The sequence below is a fragment of the Aphelocoma coerulescens genome, chromosome 18, assembly GCF_041296385.1.
Source record: "Aphelocoma coerulescens isolate FSJ_1873_10779 chromosome 18, UR_Acoe_1.0, whole genome shotgun sequence".
Taxonomy (NCBI): Eukaryota; Metazoa; Chordata; class Aves; order Passeriformes; family Corvidae; genus Aphelocoma; species Aphelocoma coerulescens.
This window is the reverse complement of record NC_091031.1, coordinates 11,663,492-11,682,088: the sequence shown is the minus strand read 5'-3', so window position 1 is coordinate 11,682,088 and position 18,597 is coordinate 11,663,492. Positions and strand designations below refer to the sequence as shown.

At 51.3% G+C, this 18,597-nt stretch overlaps 1 protein-coding gene across 3 annotated transcripts in view; it reads right to left on the bottom strand.

The window, feature by feature from the left end:
* STX8 (syntaxin 8) overlaps positions 1-18,597 on the bottom strand; it is an 89,737-nt gene that overhangs the window by 13,917 nt on the left and 57,223 nt on the right. The window contains exon 8 of one of the 3 annotated variants that reach the window (XM_069032218.1): positions 13,179-13,386. The exons of the other annotated variants lie outside the window; for them this stretch is intronic. Within the exon in view, the coding sequence (XP_068888319.1) occupies positions 13,214-13,386 (173 nt within the window). The 3' untranslated portion in view covers positions 13,179-13,213. Of the gene's footprint in view, positions 1-13,178; positions 13,387-18,597 lie in introns of those variants that run through there. 3 annotated transcript variants of the gene reach the window in all.

Below are 18,597 nucleotides of genomic sequence, written 5' to 3'. Positions count from 1 at the left end.
CCTTCCACTGATTCCACGTGGGCTCTGATGGGGAAGATCCCTATTTATCCCCCAGATTTCACGTTGTTTTGAGGACTCTGCTGTCTCCAAAACATTAACTCAAACCAAGTGATACAGTTCTGCTAAAATTACACTCTTAAGCCAACTACGTCTTTCTGAGTCACAAACAAATATGCCTTTCCATGCACTTTTGGAATTGCAACATGGATTTCATTCTGATTTTCCCCCAGCTTATACAGAGTTTACATAAATGATTTTTCATGTTTATCTTTCCTCATGAAAACCACGGATCACGTTGGTGCTGTGCTAACAAGAGCTGGGCTCATGCAGGCGTGGGGCAGCAGGGAGAGGCCCCTTGGCTCTCCAGGCTCTCCCTGGTCCTGCAGACAGGCAGGGCTGACCCTGCAGCCCAAGCAGCCTCCAGCTGTGCTCAGATGGACTCCACTTGGATGCAGTCATTCCCACTGGGAACTGGAGGCAAAGCCCTGCGGAATCTGTGCAGAGGGCTGGAGAACTCAGCGTGGGCTTTCCACCTCTGGTCCAAGGCTGCTTCCCACGAGCCTGAGGACAGTGGCCAGGAATGGGGCTACTCCAAGGGGGGCCTGAGCTCACCTGGGGGGGCTGTGACCTGTCCAGCACAGGGGCAGAAGCAACAGACACCCCTGGATCCTTGGAAGTGTCCAAGGCCAGGCTGGACATTGGGGCTTGGAGCAGCCTGGGATAGTGGAAGGTCCCAGCCCATGGCAGGGCTGGGATGGGAAGATCTTCAAGGTCCCTTCCAACCCAAACCATTCTGTCATTTGTGAAACCAAAAACAGGCTGGAAACCAGAAAAATCAAACCAGCTCAATATTAAGAAGATGGAGCTGAACCCCAACATCTGCACCCACCTTGGTGGCAGCTGGAGACCAGAACAGGGGGTTGAGACAGACTCACAAAAGATTCCCTGCCCTGCCAGCACGAGAAAATCTCCAGGACAATCCCACCTCTGAGCCACCCTGAGGAAAAGTGACACCAGGACTCCTGCCTGGTGTCACCCTGCCAGGGCTGTTCATGAATGACTCTCAAGTCATGCTAAAAGAATTTTTTTTAAGGTTTCATCAACTCCTGCCTCGATCACTTCAAAAGCTCCACACTGCACACACAGCACTACAGCAGGAACAAAGTCATCTGCAAATGGTTAATGAAATGCATATTAGGTGCAAACCACTGGGACTGCAGTGAGATGCCTGGCAGGGTTTGATTTCAAGCAAGCCACAGAATATGACAATAATTTAAATAAAACCTGTACAGTTTATCCAGTGCTTCAGCCTCTCTTTCTGTCTCTGCTCCCATCCAAGCCAGCACAGGCTGACCACGTATCCCAGAGCCCATCTCCAAGCAGGAATTTTACTCACAGTGCTTGGCTTTAAGAGCAGGCAAATTAAAAACAGAGATGAAGGGATGCTTATCCTTTTATTTTTAGCACAATCAAGGTTTGGTGGAGGGAATCCTAATAAAATTGAAAAGACAACACTTCTAATGGAGCATCCTTAATTTTAAAATGAAGAGGTGGATGCAGTGATTAGTTTTTGCTTGCTAGCAGCTTTTTTTTTGTTATTTCAATATTGTTCACTGTGGTTTTCATGGCTTTGAGAGGAGGTTTTTAGCAGGACCAGCTGCCAAGAACATCTCCCAGTTAGCTGCTTTGGTCATCAGTCAGTAGCTGCCATTAGCACAGCAGTTCCTATCTGCAAATCCAATAATTCTAGAGCTACCAAACATCACTTTCCTTTGAGATTAGTTTTGGTGGAGAAAAATATCCTTTGGAAGGCAAACCTTTTTTTTTTTTTTTTAGTATTTTAGCTATCAAAACACATGGTGAAGCCTGGAATAGAGCTGCCCATAAAAGCTCTGCTCCTCAGCCAGTGAACATGGGAAACCACCAACTCCAGCTGCTCCAATTAACTCCCAGCATCTTCCTCAAAGCGCCAGACAATCCCGGGCTACTTGTCATGCAAACAACCTGGGAGCTTCATTCTCCTGGCAAGGCAAGAGGAGGGGTAAATGACTGAGTTAAGTAGATTACTGGGGAAGGAGTCACACTCAGCAGCCTTATGAGATGATTAGACCCTGGGAAATTCACACCCCAAATCCCCCGGCCCCGACAGTGCACATTCATTACCAGCTCCAGGATCCACTGCAATCAGGAACCTTCCCTGGCAGCATTAAATATTCATTTCCCAATGGACTTCCATTTCGCTGTTCCCCCCCCCCCCGCCAAAAAGGAAGATGATGTTAAAATTTTACAGGGGAAGAAGCTGCAGCAGCGTTTAGCAAGCCAGCAGTTCATGCTGAAGCAACTCAGAAAATCATCAGCGTTTTTGGAGCGAGGTTGGGACCAGCAGGGTCACCCAGACCGCTGATGAGAGCCTCCACAGGCACCTGGGACTGCACAGGAGAGCAGCAGTTATCTGCCCTGAGCACCGAACAAATCCAGCACAGCACAGCAGCCCCTGCAGTCCAAAAAGAGGGGAAATAATCCCATTTGTGGCAGGAGAGCCAGCGGCTGCTGCAGCGCTGGGGCTGGGCTCTGCTTCTGTGGGACAGAGACTCTGAGGTCCCAGTTAGGGTCTGGCTGCCCCCATGGGAGATGGGTGATGCTCCTCTCTGCACTCACCATGACCTGACAGAGCACTGGGACTGAGGCTGGGGATTAATTGCCGGGAATACTGGGAGTACTGGCAGCAATCCCGACTTTTTGCCAACTCATGACACGAGGAGCGGGCGTTCCACCGAGGCTTCAGACACGGCTTTGTAACACTTCATGTCACTAAAGACTCCAAGTTTAACAGGAGTCTATACAGCATTATTCAGCAACCCTCCATTATCCTATGAATTACAAATCCCCCGTTTTCTGGATCTATATAAAGCAAAGGGCGTAACCCCATCACACTGGAGAAGGTGAGTGTGCCGAGAGTTCTCCCTCCCACCTGTGGTATTTTTATCAGAGATGTCTTTAAAAATATCTCTCAAAGAAAGTCTCTTATGCAAGAAGTTAGACAGCTGAGGACTCCTCAAGTGCAGTCTAGTTCCATCAAAGGAAACTCCAGCACCAGGGAAGGTTTCACCCCTGGTACCTAAAAGGATAAACTGCACAACCCAGTGACCAACCTGCTGAGAAGGGCTCATCTTCCTGGAAGCTGCGTGGTGGGATAGCTCCGAAGAAGGAAAGTATCAGGCTAGGTATTCCTGCTGAGAGACTTGAGGTTGTTCAGCCTGGAGAAGGCTCCAGGGAGACCTTAGAGCTCCTTCTAGTGCCTAAAAGGGCTCCAAGAGAGCTGGAGAGGGAGTTCCGACAAAGGCATGGAGGGACAGGGTGGGGGAATGGCCTTAAGCTGAAGGAGAGTAGGGTTAGATGGGATATTGGGAAGGAATTCCTCCCTGTGAGGGTGGGCAGGCCCTGGCACAGGGTGCCCAGAGCAGCTGTGGCTGCCCCTGGATCCCTGGCAGTGCCCAAGGCCAGGCTGGACATTGGGGCTGGGAGCAGCCTGGGACAGTGGAAGGTGTCCCTGCCATGGCAGGGTGGCACTGGATGGGCTTTAAGGTCCTTCCAACACAGACCACTCTGTGTTTCTCTAAGGACCCAAAAGCAGAAATAACACATTTCCTGCCCCCCCCCCGATCCCTATTTCTTTCTTGACTAATGCTGAATGCAGGCTTGAAAAGGAGATGGGATCCCCCCCCATCTCCAAGTCACAGAGCCAGGCCACACCACAGGCAGGCACTGAGCAGAGCCCAGGCAAACCCACCCTTACCTCACGCTGGGCTCTCCGTGTCCTGTGCCAAATCAAGCAGGAAGCAGACGACTGGAACTTGTCTGCTGTAGAACTTGTTCAGTCACATCCCATAAAAATACCTGAGTGCCCACCTACGGACACCATTCCCTTCTGGGAGCTGCCACCTCAACTTCCAGGCCATTTAACACCTAAATACTCCCCAATTCCAGGCCCTCTGATGACTTAACCACGTCCTTATTGCCAGAATTAGCAGGACAAAAGATGGCCACCAAAAAGCCACCAGCACCGCTTTGATCTTCATTCACACAGCAGCAAAGGAGAATCAGTTCTACTCTTCCTTCCCGGGAAGATGATCTCCAGTGCCCCTCTGGCAGCCAAAATACAGCATGGATTTTGTAAGGGGAGCAAGCCTGGGCATCCTGGAATCATGGAATCACAGGATGGTTTGGGTTGGAAGGGACCTTAAAGCCCACCCAGTGCCACCCCTGCCATGGCAGGGACACCTCCCACTGTCCCAGGCTGCTCCAGGGCCTCCCCACCCAGGATTTTGGGCAGTTGCTGAGTACCTGAACTCAGCTTTCCCTGTCTCCTCAGGGCTGGTAGAGCACAGAACACAGCGAGCCCCTACATTCACCAGCTCCTTATTTTGAAGCTGTAAAGCCTGACTCTGCTGCAGGGACACCAGCACAGCAGCTCCTTGGATACACTCCGGCCTGGAGCAAATCCAGTGGCAGAGAGGTCTCAGCAGAGGATCCCAGCACAGGAACAGCTTTTCATCACTGGGCAGGGCTGCCTGATCCAAACTCAAGATATTCCTGTCCAAGACAGTTTCTCTGTAACCACCAACATTCACACACAAATACGCTGTGACTGCTCCAACAAGGGCAGAGGAACACAGGGGAGGACTGAGCTTATCCTGCATTCACGGGCAGAGCTGCATCCAGAGCCAGAGCAAACAGCATCTCCCAGGTACCAAAGGTGATGGCAAACAATTAAAGCATTGAATGATGGAAGAGGCTCAGGACATGGCAAAGGAACCAAGGGAATGTCAATAGTGCTGTCACTACCACCATAACCAGTAAAGCAGAAGCAGTGACACTGGGAAAGGTGCAGAAATGAAGGAATTCTAATTGCAGCAAAGGGCTGAGGTGCAGTGAGAAGGCTGAAGAGCCACTTCTCCCCCACATCCCCCATCCAAACCGGCAGGTCTGACAGCAAACAGAGTCCAGCTTTAAACCTCTCCCCAAACTCAGATCCCAAGGGATCCGAGTGTCTTGTCCAAACACACCATGCCAAATGGAGTGTTCCTAAGTCTGGAAACACAGAATGCACAACTCACAGGAAGAAATCCAATCATCTCATCTCAGGAAACTGGGAATGTTCCTGTTTATGGCACTGCCTTGCCCCATGCTGTAAAATACCCAGCATGAATCATTTGGCACTGCTGCTGTTTCTCTAGAAGGCCTAAGCACGGGGCTTTTTCCCCTCACTTTTGAGTCTTTAATTCAATATCAAGGTGGGAAATGAATATTTTTGCATTTTACTTAAATGCCAGAAAAACATTTGTGGCTTTTCTAGCAGGAATGAGTCACTTTGGCTCCAATAAGGTGCTTTTCCAAAGCTTTTTAGCAGCACTGTCACCTTGCTAATGCTCTAGAGCTAAACACCAAACATTGTCTGCTGGGATCCCCCAGACTTTATAATAAACACTGCTGCAGAACCAACCCACCCAGCCCTGCAGGAGCTGGAAACCTCAGAGCTAAATAAAATCTCCAAGCTCAGGGAGAAGCATTAAAGCCAGGAATATCTTCACTTCTGGAGAGGTTATACTTTCCAAACACCTGGAATTTGGTAGATTCGGGACAGTTTTGCAAATATGCCTACAATGCTCCAAATCTACCCCTCATGACACACGCTGGGCTGTGTAAACCACTTGTCTTTTCCCACAGGCACCCAGAAACAAGGAGCCAAGGGGCAAATGCCAGTGAAACCACAAGGTTTGGAGTCTCCCACTGGAGTGGGAGAAACACTTTCACTAGACACAAAATACAGAATCATGGAATAATGCAACGGCTCGGGCTGGAAGGGGCCTTAAAGAACGTCTCATTCCACCCCGTGCCGTGGGCAGGGACACCTTCCACCAGGACAGGGCGCTCCGAGCTCCTTCCAGCCTGGCTCTGAACACCTCCCGGGATGGGGAACCCCAAACTCCTCCCCACATAAACGCACACCCAGGCACCAGCTACGTACAAGCCGCTGTTGGCCCTTTACTGGGACAACCTCTGCCCCAACACTGGGACAGATGAAGGATCCTGCATGGACAAAACCCCTTTCTACCCTCAGGAATTACTTCTGTTTCCCCACAGGCAGTGGGGTTGGGGCAGGGGCTGACTGTGGTTGAGGCAGCTCAGCACCACACCAGGGCTGACCTCTGCTAGTGCCAGCCCCCACATGAGGGATGACCTCTGCTTGTGCCAGCCCCCACACCAGGGCTGACCTGTGCTAGTGCCAGCCCCCACACCAGGGCTGACCTGTGGCAGTGCCAGCTCCCACACCAGGGATGACCTCTGCTCATGCCAGCTCCCACACCAGGGCTGACCTGTGGCAATGCCAGCTCCCACACCAGGGCTGACCTGTGGCAGTGCCAGCCCCCACACCAGGGCTGACCTGTGCTAGTGCCAGCTCCCACACCAGGGATGACCTGTGGCAGTGCCAGCTCCCACACCAGGGATGACCTCTGCTCATGCCAGCCCCCACACCAGGGCTGACCTGTGGCAGTGCCAGCTCCCACACCAGGGATGACCTGTGCTAGTGCCAGCTCCCACACCAGGGCTGACCTGTGGCAGTGCCAGCTCCCACACCAGGGCTGACCTGTGCTAGTGCCAGCTCCCACACCAGGGCTGACCTGTGGCAGTGCCAGCCCCCACTCACTGCTCTGCAGTTTGGCACCACGGCACAGGAGCCGTGTCCGTGTGCGCGTCCCCTCCAGCCCAGCCCCTCTGCATGGGGGGCCCGAGCTTCACACATTAACAGCCCCCTCGGGACAAAGCCTGGGAGTTTCTTAATTAAGCCCAAGTGAAAGGCAGCCCACAAGCATCCCACTTACGTCCTGGGAGTAGCTCTGTCTGGACTTCAAACGCCCGGAGCACGGCCCGGCAGCCCGGCCTCAATAGCTGCTCCGGGATTTTCCTCCTGTGAATGGGAATGCCCGGCCTCCTCCCGGCCTCTTCAGCCTCCTCTCATTTCCCTCCCGTTTTAGACGTGTCTCTGGGATAGAGAGGAGGGAACAAAGGGGCTGCTTGTGTGTCAGGAGCCCTCGGAGGGGCTGTGTTTCAGTCCACCCTTCTCCAAAGCAGGGCAGTGTCTGGAGAGCTCTTTAGGAGTTTTCGTCTCATTAATATTGCCATGAGGGATCAAAGAATGTATTAAAAAATACCTAAGTACAATTCCTGCAATGGAACGGGAATATATAAAAACCTGCTCGGGTGCCTTTCCCTGATCCCTGGCATTACTGTGGGATAATTGTCTCCTCATGGACCCAGCTTTTATTCCCACTGAACCCCGCGAAAGTCTCGGCACATCCATCCCACCAAGCCCCTGCTCCCCTGCACTTATTCCATCATCAGGGCCGAGTTGCCCCGTGTTCCTCCCAAAGAGATCCCACTTTTTCCCTGGCAGTAAGTCACTGGGAGCAGGAATTGCTTTAATGCTGCCCCTCGGAGCAGCTGCCGGGGGTGGGCTGGGAGCTGGGATGAATACTAAGGAAGCACTGAGGCATCGCGGGGGGACGGGGCAGGATTTTCTCCTGGGAGGAAGCAAATCAGGGCTCTCTGCGTGTCCCAGATGAGCCTTTTCCTTCCTCCTCCTCGGGGATCCCCTCGCACGAGCCCGGCCCGTGTGGGAGCTGCCACACCTGGAGCCGTGTCCGGCCCCACCGCAGGGCCCACAGCCGGCCCCAGCCACGATTCCTGCCCGGCTCATTAGGGATGCCCAGCAACACCCCGCAGACAAAGCCACGGCAAACAAAGTGTGGGGAGAAGGGGGACGGGGGGAGAAGGGGATTTTTTTCCCCCTTTTTTTCAAAAGAAAGGAGTGCAGAGGAATTCCTCATTCACTGATCTGTAGAATACATTAATATCCCAAGTGTTGGCACAGCCTCCCATGCTCGGGGGACCAACAATGCGAGCAATGACTCCGAGTCTGGGATCTTCAAATAAACCACCCCTGCTGTCATGGCCACCAGGAAAGAGAATAACAGCAATATTAGCTGACCTTCATTTTGTTGTTTCCCCAGACCTGACTGCTAGACCTCTGTTTGCCTGTTACTAGGATTTCTTGGCTGAAAAATGTGAGCATTTCCTAGACGATAAAGAGGCAGTTTATTAGGTAAATAAACCAGGCCCTAAGCAGCCTCTGCTGCTTGATAATGAGGAGGGAAGGAAAGGCCCAGACCTCCCTGCACCACCTAAAATAACCCCAATCAAGGCTCTCCAACTACCACCACACGCATATTTTTCAACAGACAGTTAATGAACAAGAGAAGGTCATTCCAGCCGAGCCAACTTGTGCTCAAAACCATTTGCTGAGAAAACTATAGGCCATAAAAATCCCAGCAGGCACTGTGTCTGTATCCTATAAAACTGTCCTTCTGTGGAGGCAGAAAGAAGTTTAAAATAAGTGTATTCTTTCAGGCTTCTGACAAAAGACAGCATCAAGGGGAAGATGCTTGCAGAGCAGGGGTGGGAAGGAGAGACCAGGGACACCCTGCACCATTTCCTGCTTCCCTCAGCCCCAGGAGCCACAGTGATAAATATAATTAATTATCAGTCCCACAAAGACCCAAGGGTGAGGTGCAAGCCTGCAGCACCTCCGTCAAAAGGCTACTGCAAATTAGAGGCAAGTTTTCCAAGCCTTCCCAATGCACCTCACAGATAAATGTAATAACCAGACGGATTCAGAGAGGATGGCTTGGGAAATGAAGTTTCCACTGAAACAGAGCTAGTGGTACTGCTCTCCTTGCCAACAGAGCAATGTTCTGGTGCAGGTTTTTTGAATATTTAGGAGATAAGTATTACACAGGAGCTACTGTGTGCTACAATCCCTCTGGGGACACAACCACAATGCAACCAGTGCCCCACGAGCCACAGCCTCACACCTGCAGAGCCCAGAACGCACCACAGTGTCCCACCAAAGTCCCACGGTGATCATCCTGCAGCAGACACAAACCCCTGCCCTCCCTACCCCGCACTCCTGAAGCAGACAGGCTGCATATTCCAGCAGCCAACCCCACTGCGCTGCTGCAGATCTGTGGCAGGAGAGCATTCCTACCACCAGCATCCAGCTGGGTTTGCAAACAAGTGGGACATTCCAGTGTCCCTCCTCTGCTTTCCCCAGGAAGGTGTGGAAGTCGCTGCAAACAGCAGCTCCAGGGATGGCACAGCAGCTCCAGCGTCAGCTCCCGATCCGTCCCCACCCAGCCTGTTTTGGGATCGCTCTGACCCAGTGCAGGACCCTGCACCTGGCATTGCCCAACCTCCTGAGGGTCACAGGGACCCACCGTTCCCAGTGGGGCCGTTCCCACCTGAGCCCCACATCCCACCCATGCCAGAGCGCTGCCAGCACCCCGAGCACAGCCCTGGGACAGGGACACTGCCCGGCCCGGCCGCTCTGCAGCCGCGGCTCACGGGCCTGGCCGGACACACAGATCCTCATCCTCTCCCAAAACAGAACCACCCGCTCCAGACGTGGGATGAACGCGGCTTCGTTACCCCTCTGCTGGAAGCAGGACTCCTGGGTTTGAATGCCATGGGGTGAACGCTGCACAAATACCTTGATTTTCACTTGGAGTCAGTACATTTTCTAAAGCAACACCAGGAACACCCCCCCATCCCCAGACCTGACAAACCCCCCACAAGGGCAGGGCTTTCTTACTGCTCCTCCCATGTGCCTGAGGACACTTTCCCTCCAGTCCACTGGCAGGAATCCTACTGCACTTTTGCAAAACAAGAAATATCTGAGCTCACAGCCCCTGCTGATTTATATCCCCGGATTCTGGTGGGATCAGCATCCTCCATGCATCTCACAAAGCCCTGAAGAGACAACATAACCACTTGTCTCTAGCAGACTAATTTCTCCATTGACCACATCCTCCATGCATTGTTGTGTCCCTGCAGCGCCTGGGGCTTGGGAAGCAGAATTCCAGATGCTGGACCCTTGCTCTGCCCAGGCCCTGTGTGCTCAGCACAGCTCTGGCTCGGGGTGCATTCAGGGTGACAGGACCAAGGGAGGCTGCAGAAGGCCCAGCATTCGGGAGCCAAAGACTAAGGCAGAATTTCAGTCTGCAGGAATTACTGCAAACAGGGACACTGAAAACATTTAACCCAGATGATTTGCCCCCTAATTTAGGTTTTAATGTGGCACGGAATCCCCGAGCCTGAACACCGTTGTATTTCAGCTCCGGATCAGGGAGAGCAATTATTTTGTCATTGAGCATATTAGGAAAGAAAAGGCAGAAGGAGGCAACTTTGAGCCTCTTTGGTCATGTACAAATTAACACATTTCATCACCATTTTCAGAAATATAAATTAATGATTTAATTCTGCAACATGTATCCTTGGAAACCAAGCTGTAAGCAGTCGCCCATGGATATTTCACACAATTCCATTTTTTTCAATATTGAAATACAATTAATTGCTTGGCCTTTTGCAGTGATGGACAGCTTGGGTGAGCAGGGTGCCCAGGGGCTTGTTTTACCACCAGATTTGTAGGGTCTCACTACGGGGGTTGACAACAGCTGCTCTAAATCTCCTGATAGGTATGAACAGGCACTGGTGAAGTTCAGTCTGTTTGAACAGCTGCATATGCAAATGTAATTAAGAAGATGTCTATTGCCTTTTGCTCCCCCTCTCCCCTCACCCTGTCTCCTGATGGGAAGGGATGGCATTTCACAGCTCCAGGCTTCAACCTCTGCCCGATTTACATCTCACAGCCCAGTCCCAGAAATGCCACTCTCAGGGTGTCCTTAAAATCAGGGCTGTCTGACCAACCTGAGCAGGATGGAAGCTCCAGAACAAACCAAGACTAATTAGAACATTAAAAAAATGCTAAAAGGGGTAGTAAACACTGGGAGTGCACTGAGGGGAAATCAGATCATGCAGAGCTAACCAGGTTAGCTGGTCAGATAATGAATTTTCTAGACAAAGGAAGTGAGGTAGATCCTACCCACACAGACTTCAGCAAAGTGATACAGCACCACATGGGAAATCCTGAAATGAAAAACTGGGGATTAGCAGAACTGGAAGGGCAGGAAACTGGTGAAAGGGGAAGTGGCGTTGAAAGAAGGATCAGAATGGATGGAGGTCACCGGCAGAGCTCCTCCAGGAATGGTCAGCAGGCTGATCTTATTAAATATTTTTATTAATGACCTTGGCACAAGAAGTAAGTGTGCTAATGAAATCTGCTGCTGACACAAAGCTGGAAAGCAGCACCAACACACAGGAAAGCTGGGACTGAACGGGGGAAAAAAAGGGGGAACTGTGAAGATGAATGGAAGAAGGCTGAAATTCCACGGGATGGGAGAGGAAGCCACGCACTGGGGATAAACAATAGTTTTTGCTGTGAGTTGAAAAGAAAATGAACTTGAGTGGAAAATGTTCAAGAGTGAGAAAGGCCCAAGCAAACAGCTCAAAACCAAAATGACTGGGACACCAACACGCTGGAACTGCAGTATTTCCAACAGCCAGAGAAGTGCTGGAGCTGCTGGACAAGCCAGGTTATAGGGTTTACAGAAACCCAGAATCCTGAGAAGGCTCTGGGGAAGCTGCACTTGGTTCCTGTGGTTAAAAATTCAAAAAGTTTAAGTAGGAAGAAGTGTAAAAAAAAACAGTTGGCAGAAAACAGATTAATTTAGGAGATTAAAATGTAAAGACACTTGTTCAGCCCTGCAAAACAAAAGCTGGGAGGGCACACTGAGTGGTCTCTTGGACACACATACTGGAGGGAAAAAGAAATAAAAAAGGGGAAAGAACTATTCAGGACAGCAGAACAAGGGCTGCACGTGGGCATCATGAAGTATCCCTGACAAGTCCAGGCTGGAAATAAGTTTATGACCATTCCAGCCTTCCAATAGGAGTAATGGGGGGGAAAAAACAAGCTTGTTCTCAGAAATTTATCTTGAAGGGATCCTCTGACCCAGAAGGCTCTTCCCGTCCTTTCCTGCTCAACACACAGAGCTGCCAGCACCAGGACATGCTGTGCTTCCCACCTGGAAGGGGAGCCATAAAGCAAGCCCAAACCACCTTTATTTTTTACAAAAAAACCCTGTTTATGACTGCTTAGGTCCATTCTCTTTTATCAGCTGAATCCATTCCAACACCTCAGCATGAGCAATTTTAAGGCAAATATTTGAGAAGTGAATACAGTGAGTGTGAGGAGGAGGAAAAGGAGGAAGAGGAGGCAGAGCGAGGCCACGAGCTGGCTGGAGGGCACAAAGGCACTGCAGGAGTGAGCACCAGGCTGTGGGACACTGCCACCAGCACAGGCCTCACCTCAGCACCATGACTGACCTCATGTGTCCCAGTGTCCCTGCTGAGCTGGGAACACCCTCTGGGACATCCCCTCTCACCATCAGTCCCCTGGGGGCTCCTCACCTGCTCCTTGGGGGCTCCGAGGTAACAAAACCAAGGAAAAGTGTTTCATATTATGGGAAAGCAAGATGGCAAAGCAACAACTTGTTCCCTGTGAGGGTGGGCAGGCCCTGGCACAGGGTGCCCAGAGCAGCTGGGGCTGCCCCTGGACCCCTGGAAGTGCCCAAGGCCAGGCTGGACATTGGGGCTGGGAGCAGCCTGGGACAATGGGAGATGTCCCTGCCCATGTCCCTTCCAACCCAAGCCAGTCTGGGATTGTGTGGTTAAAGACAACAGTGATCAGTGAAGACAGAATCACAGAATGTTCTGAGTTGGAAGGGACCCACAAGGATCAATCATCAAGTCCATCTCTTCAGTGAATGGCCCATACAGGGATCAAATCCACGACCTTGGTGTTATTAGTTAATTAGTGAGACACCAGAAATGAGCCCAATTTAACCAACAGATTCATCATTCTTCTGCTGAAGTTTCTTTTCAACTCTTCCTGCAGGGGTAACAACTCAGAACAAACTTTTCAACATGTGACAGTGGAAAAGCTTGAAGTTGCCCCCAAGGGCCGGAGCACCGAACTCCCTCTTGCACCTCCTCCTCATCCCTGAGGAAGGCTCCGTGGTGGCAGTGCTGCTGCAGGAATTTGTATTTGCCCTTTCTTGCCCTGTTGGTGGTGACTTTGCTGCTGGCCTGGCGCTCCTGCTCCGCTCCATCCCTGCCTCCTCCTCCTCCACGGCCCCGTTTGCCAGGCCTCAGCTCCCAGACCTTCCAGGCCTCGTACTCCTCCCCATCCTTCTCATCATCTGTACGAGCGCATCCAGTGCTGCCAGTGGCTGCTTGCCCTCCTCCAGCTCCTTCTTAGCTTCCTCTTCTCCCATGTGAAGCGTGTACTTGTGCCTCTCCTCTGCCATCCTCTCTGCCTCCTGCTCCAGGGCTTCTGCTTCTCTCTCCTGAACCATGATCTGGTCCTTCCTGTGGATGAAGACCGGTTTGAGACGTGGCTCCATTTCACCTTCGTTGTCTGTGTGCTCCTCGTACCTGGACTCTGACTCGGCCTCTTCTCCAGACCGACCCTCATCTTCCACCTCCATCACCTCCATCACCTCCATCTCCTCAGTTCTCCCCTCCTGTGCTCGCTGACGCATCACCCGCGTTCAACCTCCTCATCATCGATCTCCTCCTCTTCCCTGGTGTCCTCTACTCCAGGCACCAGGCTTCCCCCCTCTCCACTTCTGAATCACTTTCTCCAACCTCTCCGTGTTCCACGAGGTCTCGGTGTCTCAGCTTTATCCAGCCCCCCAGCTAGGGCCATTTCAGCACATTGTTCCAACACCCAGCCCCATCTTTAGTTTCCTGATTGCCCCATTTGGCCCTCAGGCAAAGCCCTCCCCCCCCACCAGCATTGTCCTTCTTCCAGGTAGCAGATGGGACAAAAATTCGCTAAAAAAAACCCAAACCCAGAACAAAACTGAAGGAAGGAAAAATTATAATTAAAAAAAAAAAGGAAAGAAACTCAGGAAAACACACAAGTTGCCAGGCCAAGAAATCTCATCCCATCAGAGGCTGGACAGGTGACTCAGAGCCAGTGCAGTTGTCAGGGCAGCACTGGGGAGGAATATCAGAGTAACTTCTCCAAGAGTCAGATTGCAGGAAAGGCTGATTTCATGGCAACTGAACCAGCTCCTCCTCTCCACTGAGAAAAAAACAAATGGATGGGGACTTGCTCATCTAAACACACAGGATACGTCAGAGGAACAGACCTGAGCAACTGCCATCATAATTTATAAAACAAATTAAATCCATGGCAAAAATAAGCAAAACTTAGAACAGAGAGATCACAGAACCTGGCAGAAAAAGGCCCCAGCCTGCATGAATCATTATTTTCTACAGGAAACCTTATATAATCCAAGCTACCCTGTTTTAAAACAAACCAAACCTTCCAAAAACTCCAATTAATGGGTTTAGCAAAGCTCTGTTTTTAATTCAGGTGATTTGGTAAGATTAAAAAAAAAAAACCAAAAAAACAAAACAAACCCCACCTGGTACAGATTAATTTGATGTAGTTTACAGCCTGCTTTTGGCATCCCCAGCCCCTCCCTGGGAGGAAGGCAAAGGCGAGCTGAGAGCATCTACCTGGCGCTGAGGGAGGCGATTAGATTGCATTGCCATCTTGTGGAACAGGAGAAAACCAGGGACAGGGAAAAACTGCTCAGGGCCCCTCTCTGCAGTGGGGTGGTGCCCTCCAGGACACAGGCCCTGGCCCAGAAGGGGATTTGCTGTGGCTGGTCCTCATTCTCCTCATTTATCTGAAAGGGCAGAGGGATGCACACGGGGAGAACATGGTCTGCTGCCCTCAGGCAGGGGGAGGGACACAGACTCAGCTATCAGAAATAAAAGCTTCCTCTTTTTTTGCTTGTTTTTACTGTGACAAAGTCATGGTTTTTCTGGGTTGCTTCCCCAGGAAACAAAAGCAGCTTTTCTCCTTGGCTACAGGAGAACCACCAGAGAGTGACTGGGGCAGGAGCAGGAGTAGAACCAGCAATGCCCAGGTCCCCTCCCCAGTTCATGGTCTGGTTCAGCAGGACCTGAAGAACATTTCTGACTTCACACATGGCACAGCTCAGATTCAACCACCTCTGCACAGGTCACAACTGCCAACAGGGCTCCCAGCTGTGGCCTGAGTAACTAAAATCCCCTTGGCTCCTCCAGACACAAACACTTGAGGATGTTCTTATCACAGCCAAAGCCTGGCTTAACCATCCTGTCTGCAGGGAGCTGCCTACTTGTGTCTCTAAGGAAAATAACCAAACAAAAAATCCCACTACAAAACTCAAGGATGGGGGGAAAGTTACCCAAAAGCACCAAACCCCTGTTGCCAGCCAGGCTGGGAGCAAGGGGAGGAGTTCACTGCACTGGTTCTTGTCTCAAGGAATGCCTGGACGTGGCACTCAGTGCTCTGGGCTGGTGACAAGGTGGGGATTGGGCTCAGGCTGGACTCGATGGTCTGGGAGGGCTTTTCCAGCCTCAGTGAGTCTGTGCTGTGAAGCCTGGAACGCCAACCCAGCCAGCTGGACACTGTGATGGATGTGACCCACGAGCTGGGTTGCACCTTACTGGACTCACTGGGGCAGGAACCACCTGACCCAGTGTGGAGAAGCCCTACAAGCAGCAGTGCAAGTGCAGCACTGACCTGAGCTGGCTCTGGTGCCCAGCAACCACAGAACACCAGCTCACCTGTCCTGAGTGGCCACCAGCGTCCAGAGCCGTGGACTAAATGAACTCAGGGAAGATCTTCTGGACTTTTATGGGCTTTTCACAGACATTTCCCTGGGGTGGCCCACAGACTGCAGGGATGCTTCCTGTGGGGACAGGGAGAGGGTGGCTCTGGGGGGTTGGGGTTAAACCACGACATCCCCTAGCATCTCAGCATTAATTATACTTTAGTTTCTTTGCAAATTTTGAAATGCAGTTCTTAAGAGGGCATTCTGAGGGTTAAAGTTTGTAGTAAAAAAGTTACTGAGAAATGGTTAGTGAGTGTTGCTCTGCAGAAACCCCTGAAGGTGCCCAGACTGGAAAAGAGAGCACAAACCAACCCAAGAGCACCAGTGGTGAGGCTGAAAAGTCAGGATTGTGCACGCAGCCATTCCTGCAGCAAAGCTGGTACAGGCAGCCTAGCACTTGATTGATGATTTGTGTGAACACTCTGGTGAAAGCTCAATGCAAATTTCTGAAATCTAAGAAACTTATATGTCCCCCCACCCCTCCTAATGCCCAGCACTCACTGGGAAGGACGAAAACAATGCCAGGCAGCGTGCAAACATTTGCCTGCGGATGACTGATGATTTTCAACAATAATTTCATACATGCAGCAGGCTGGAGTCTATCCCGTGGTTACTCTCCCGCTGCAACCCCTGGGAGTTCCCAGTGACACCAGTGTGGGGCTGCCCGAGGCCACCAAGGGAGACAGGACAGCCTTCCCTGGGCACGGCGAGGGCGGGCGCTGTCAACAGCGCTCGGGCCAGCGAGAAAAATGGCACTGGAAATAAGCTGTGAATGAAACAACCCACCCAGGACAACCTGGGGGTTTGTGCCAGGCCTGAGCAGGGCAGAGGGGCAGAGGCTGCCCCTGGGCCAGGCAGGTAACGCCGAGGGCACAGCCCAAACCACAGCGGGCACTGGGAGCAGCCCCCACAGCTGGAAACAAGGTTTGCCTGAGAGGGAGATGTTGAAATATTGATTAAAGTTGGGTTTCATCAGCAATACTTTGATTTTATGATTATACTGGCTGCTAACAAAGACACACCCATTAATGCATTACATTCCTGCTTGTAAAACAGGGATTATTCCATTATTCCAGCCAGTGTGCTCTGCTTGTATCCACAGCCCGTGGCTCCAGCACAGGCACTCATCAGGAAAATAAAAAGACACCATGATTTCAAAAAGGAGGGAAAAACACATCAACAGCCACATGCTGGAGCAGAGTGGAGACTGGGTCTGAGTAAGGAAGGGGTGGGCAAGGGGGAAGGCTGAGCATTTCACCCTGCTTTAAATCCACAGTGCGACACCAAACCCAAAGAGTTACTGAGGATTTTATCAATTTAAAGGATAAAAAAAGCACTCTGACATAGTCCCCGAGCAGGTGCCAGTTTTCCTGTGGCTTGGCCTCATTCCGGGGATAATCATACATCCAGGGGGGGTACTTCTCATCCCAGCACACCAGTTCATCCCAGTGCCAGGGATAACGGTGGCAGAGGGATGGGAGGAATGCCATTAAAGCCTGTGTCCTCAGCATTATTGTTCTAAAGCTCTCGCCTGGGCAGCAGGAAGCAGCCATCTGAGGCAATATGGTGTTTACTTATGCCCAAATTGTTATGCAAACACAGGAAGACCTATGGGAGCAGAGGGAACAGGCACCGGAGGCAGCACTTCTCACCAAAGCAAAATGTTTTTCAATGTGCAAAGGGTGAGAGAGGTCACCTCCAAGGAATCCAGCCCAGGATCCTCCCAGCCTTCGCTTCTCCCATCCTCCTCCTCCTCCTCTGAAATTCCCCAAGCAGCCAGGATGGGCTTCCCAAGTTAAAGAGACAGGCTCATCATGCAGCAACATGTCTGGGGCTGCACTTGCATGAGGAACCTAAAAATGGGGAGAAATCCCTCCTGGAAGCCACGGGAGTGACCCCCTGCCTGCCCCCCACGTCACGCTGAGCTGCCCTGAACTCGTGCGGAAAACGAAGCCACAGGAATTAAGGGGAGACTCCAAAGGCACACGGGGTGCTCAGCATCATTCAAGTGCACTTAGTTTTAAATTAAATCCATCTTGCATCAACATTCAAGATCTAAAATAAAAGAGTCAGTCATGAACTCTGCAGTCACGCCTTTAATTCCATCTGCAGTTGGTACGAGAGAGCTCGGAGACAAATGACTCTGACAAGTCAACTTTAACCTCCAGAAGAAGCCACAGGTTTTCATCAACCTACATCAACCAAGCTTTCGAAAAGTTATCACTGATGGAGAGCCAAATAAATCCCTGGAATTGTCAGAGCTGGAAAGATGCCTCATTGCCAGTCTAAGCTTGGGAGCTTCTGCAGCCAGAGCCTCACTCCACAGGATGCCATCTCCCACCAGCCACAAACAGGTATGTGACCACATCAGCCCTCGGCTTTCTCTTTACTAAACTACATAAACCAAATTTTAACAAATTCCATTTCTGACTGTAAGTCAAATTTCTGTAGAGCATTGTGAGTCTTCTAGCACGATAAAAACGAACACCAGAACCAGACGTGCTGCTTCCAGAACTGAACTGCCACCACCTCCCCGGGGACTTCATCCCTCAGCCACTCACCCTCCCCACATAAAGATAATTTCTGCCATCACCCACAGCATTCTCTCCTGGTCACTGCTACCAACCCTCAGCTCTTCATCAAACCTGCCTGTGATTGCCACCTCTCCCTGGCTCTATGGAGAGGGAAGCCAGTTTAGCTTTAGCAGCTTGCACATCACTTCAGGAGTCACCAGGAAGGGTTTCATGCCTGGCAGGCTCTGAATGCTGCTGGGTTAAGAGCTCATCCCTGCAGGACATCCCCAGAAACGCCCCTGCGGCCTCGCTCCCCGCTGTGCCAGCTTTGTGAGAGCTGGTAGCAAGTTTGTGTAAAGCTAATTAACATGCACCGCTCTAATTTCAAA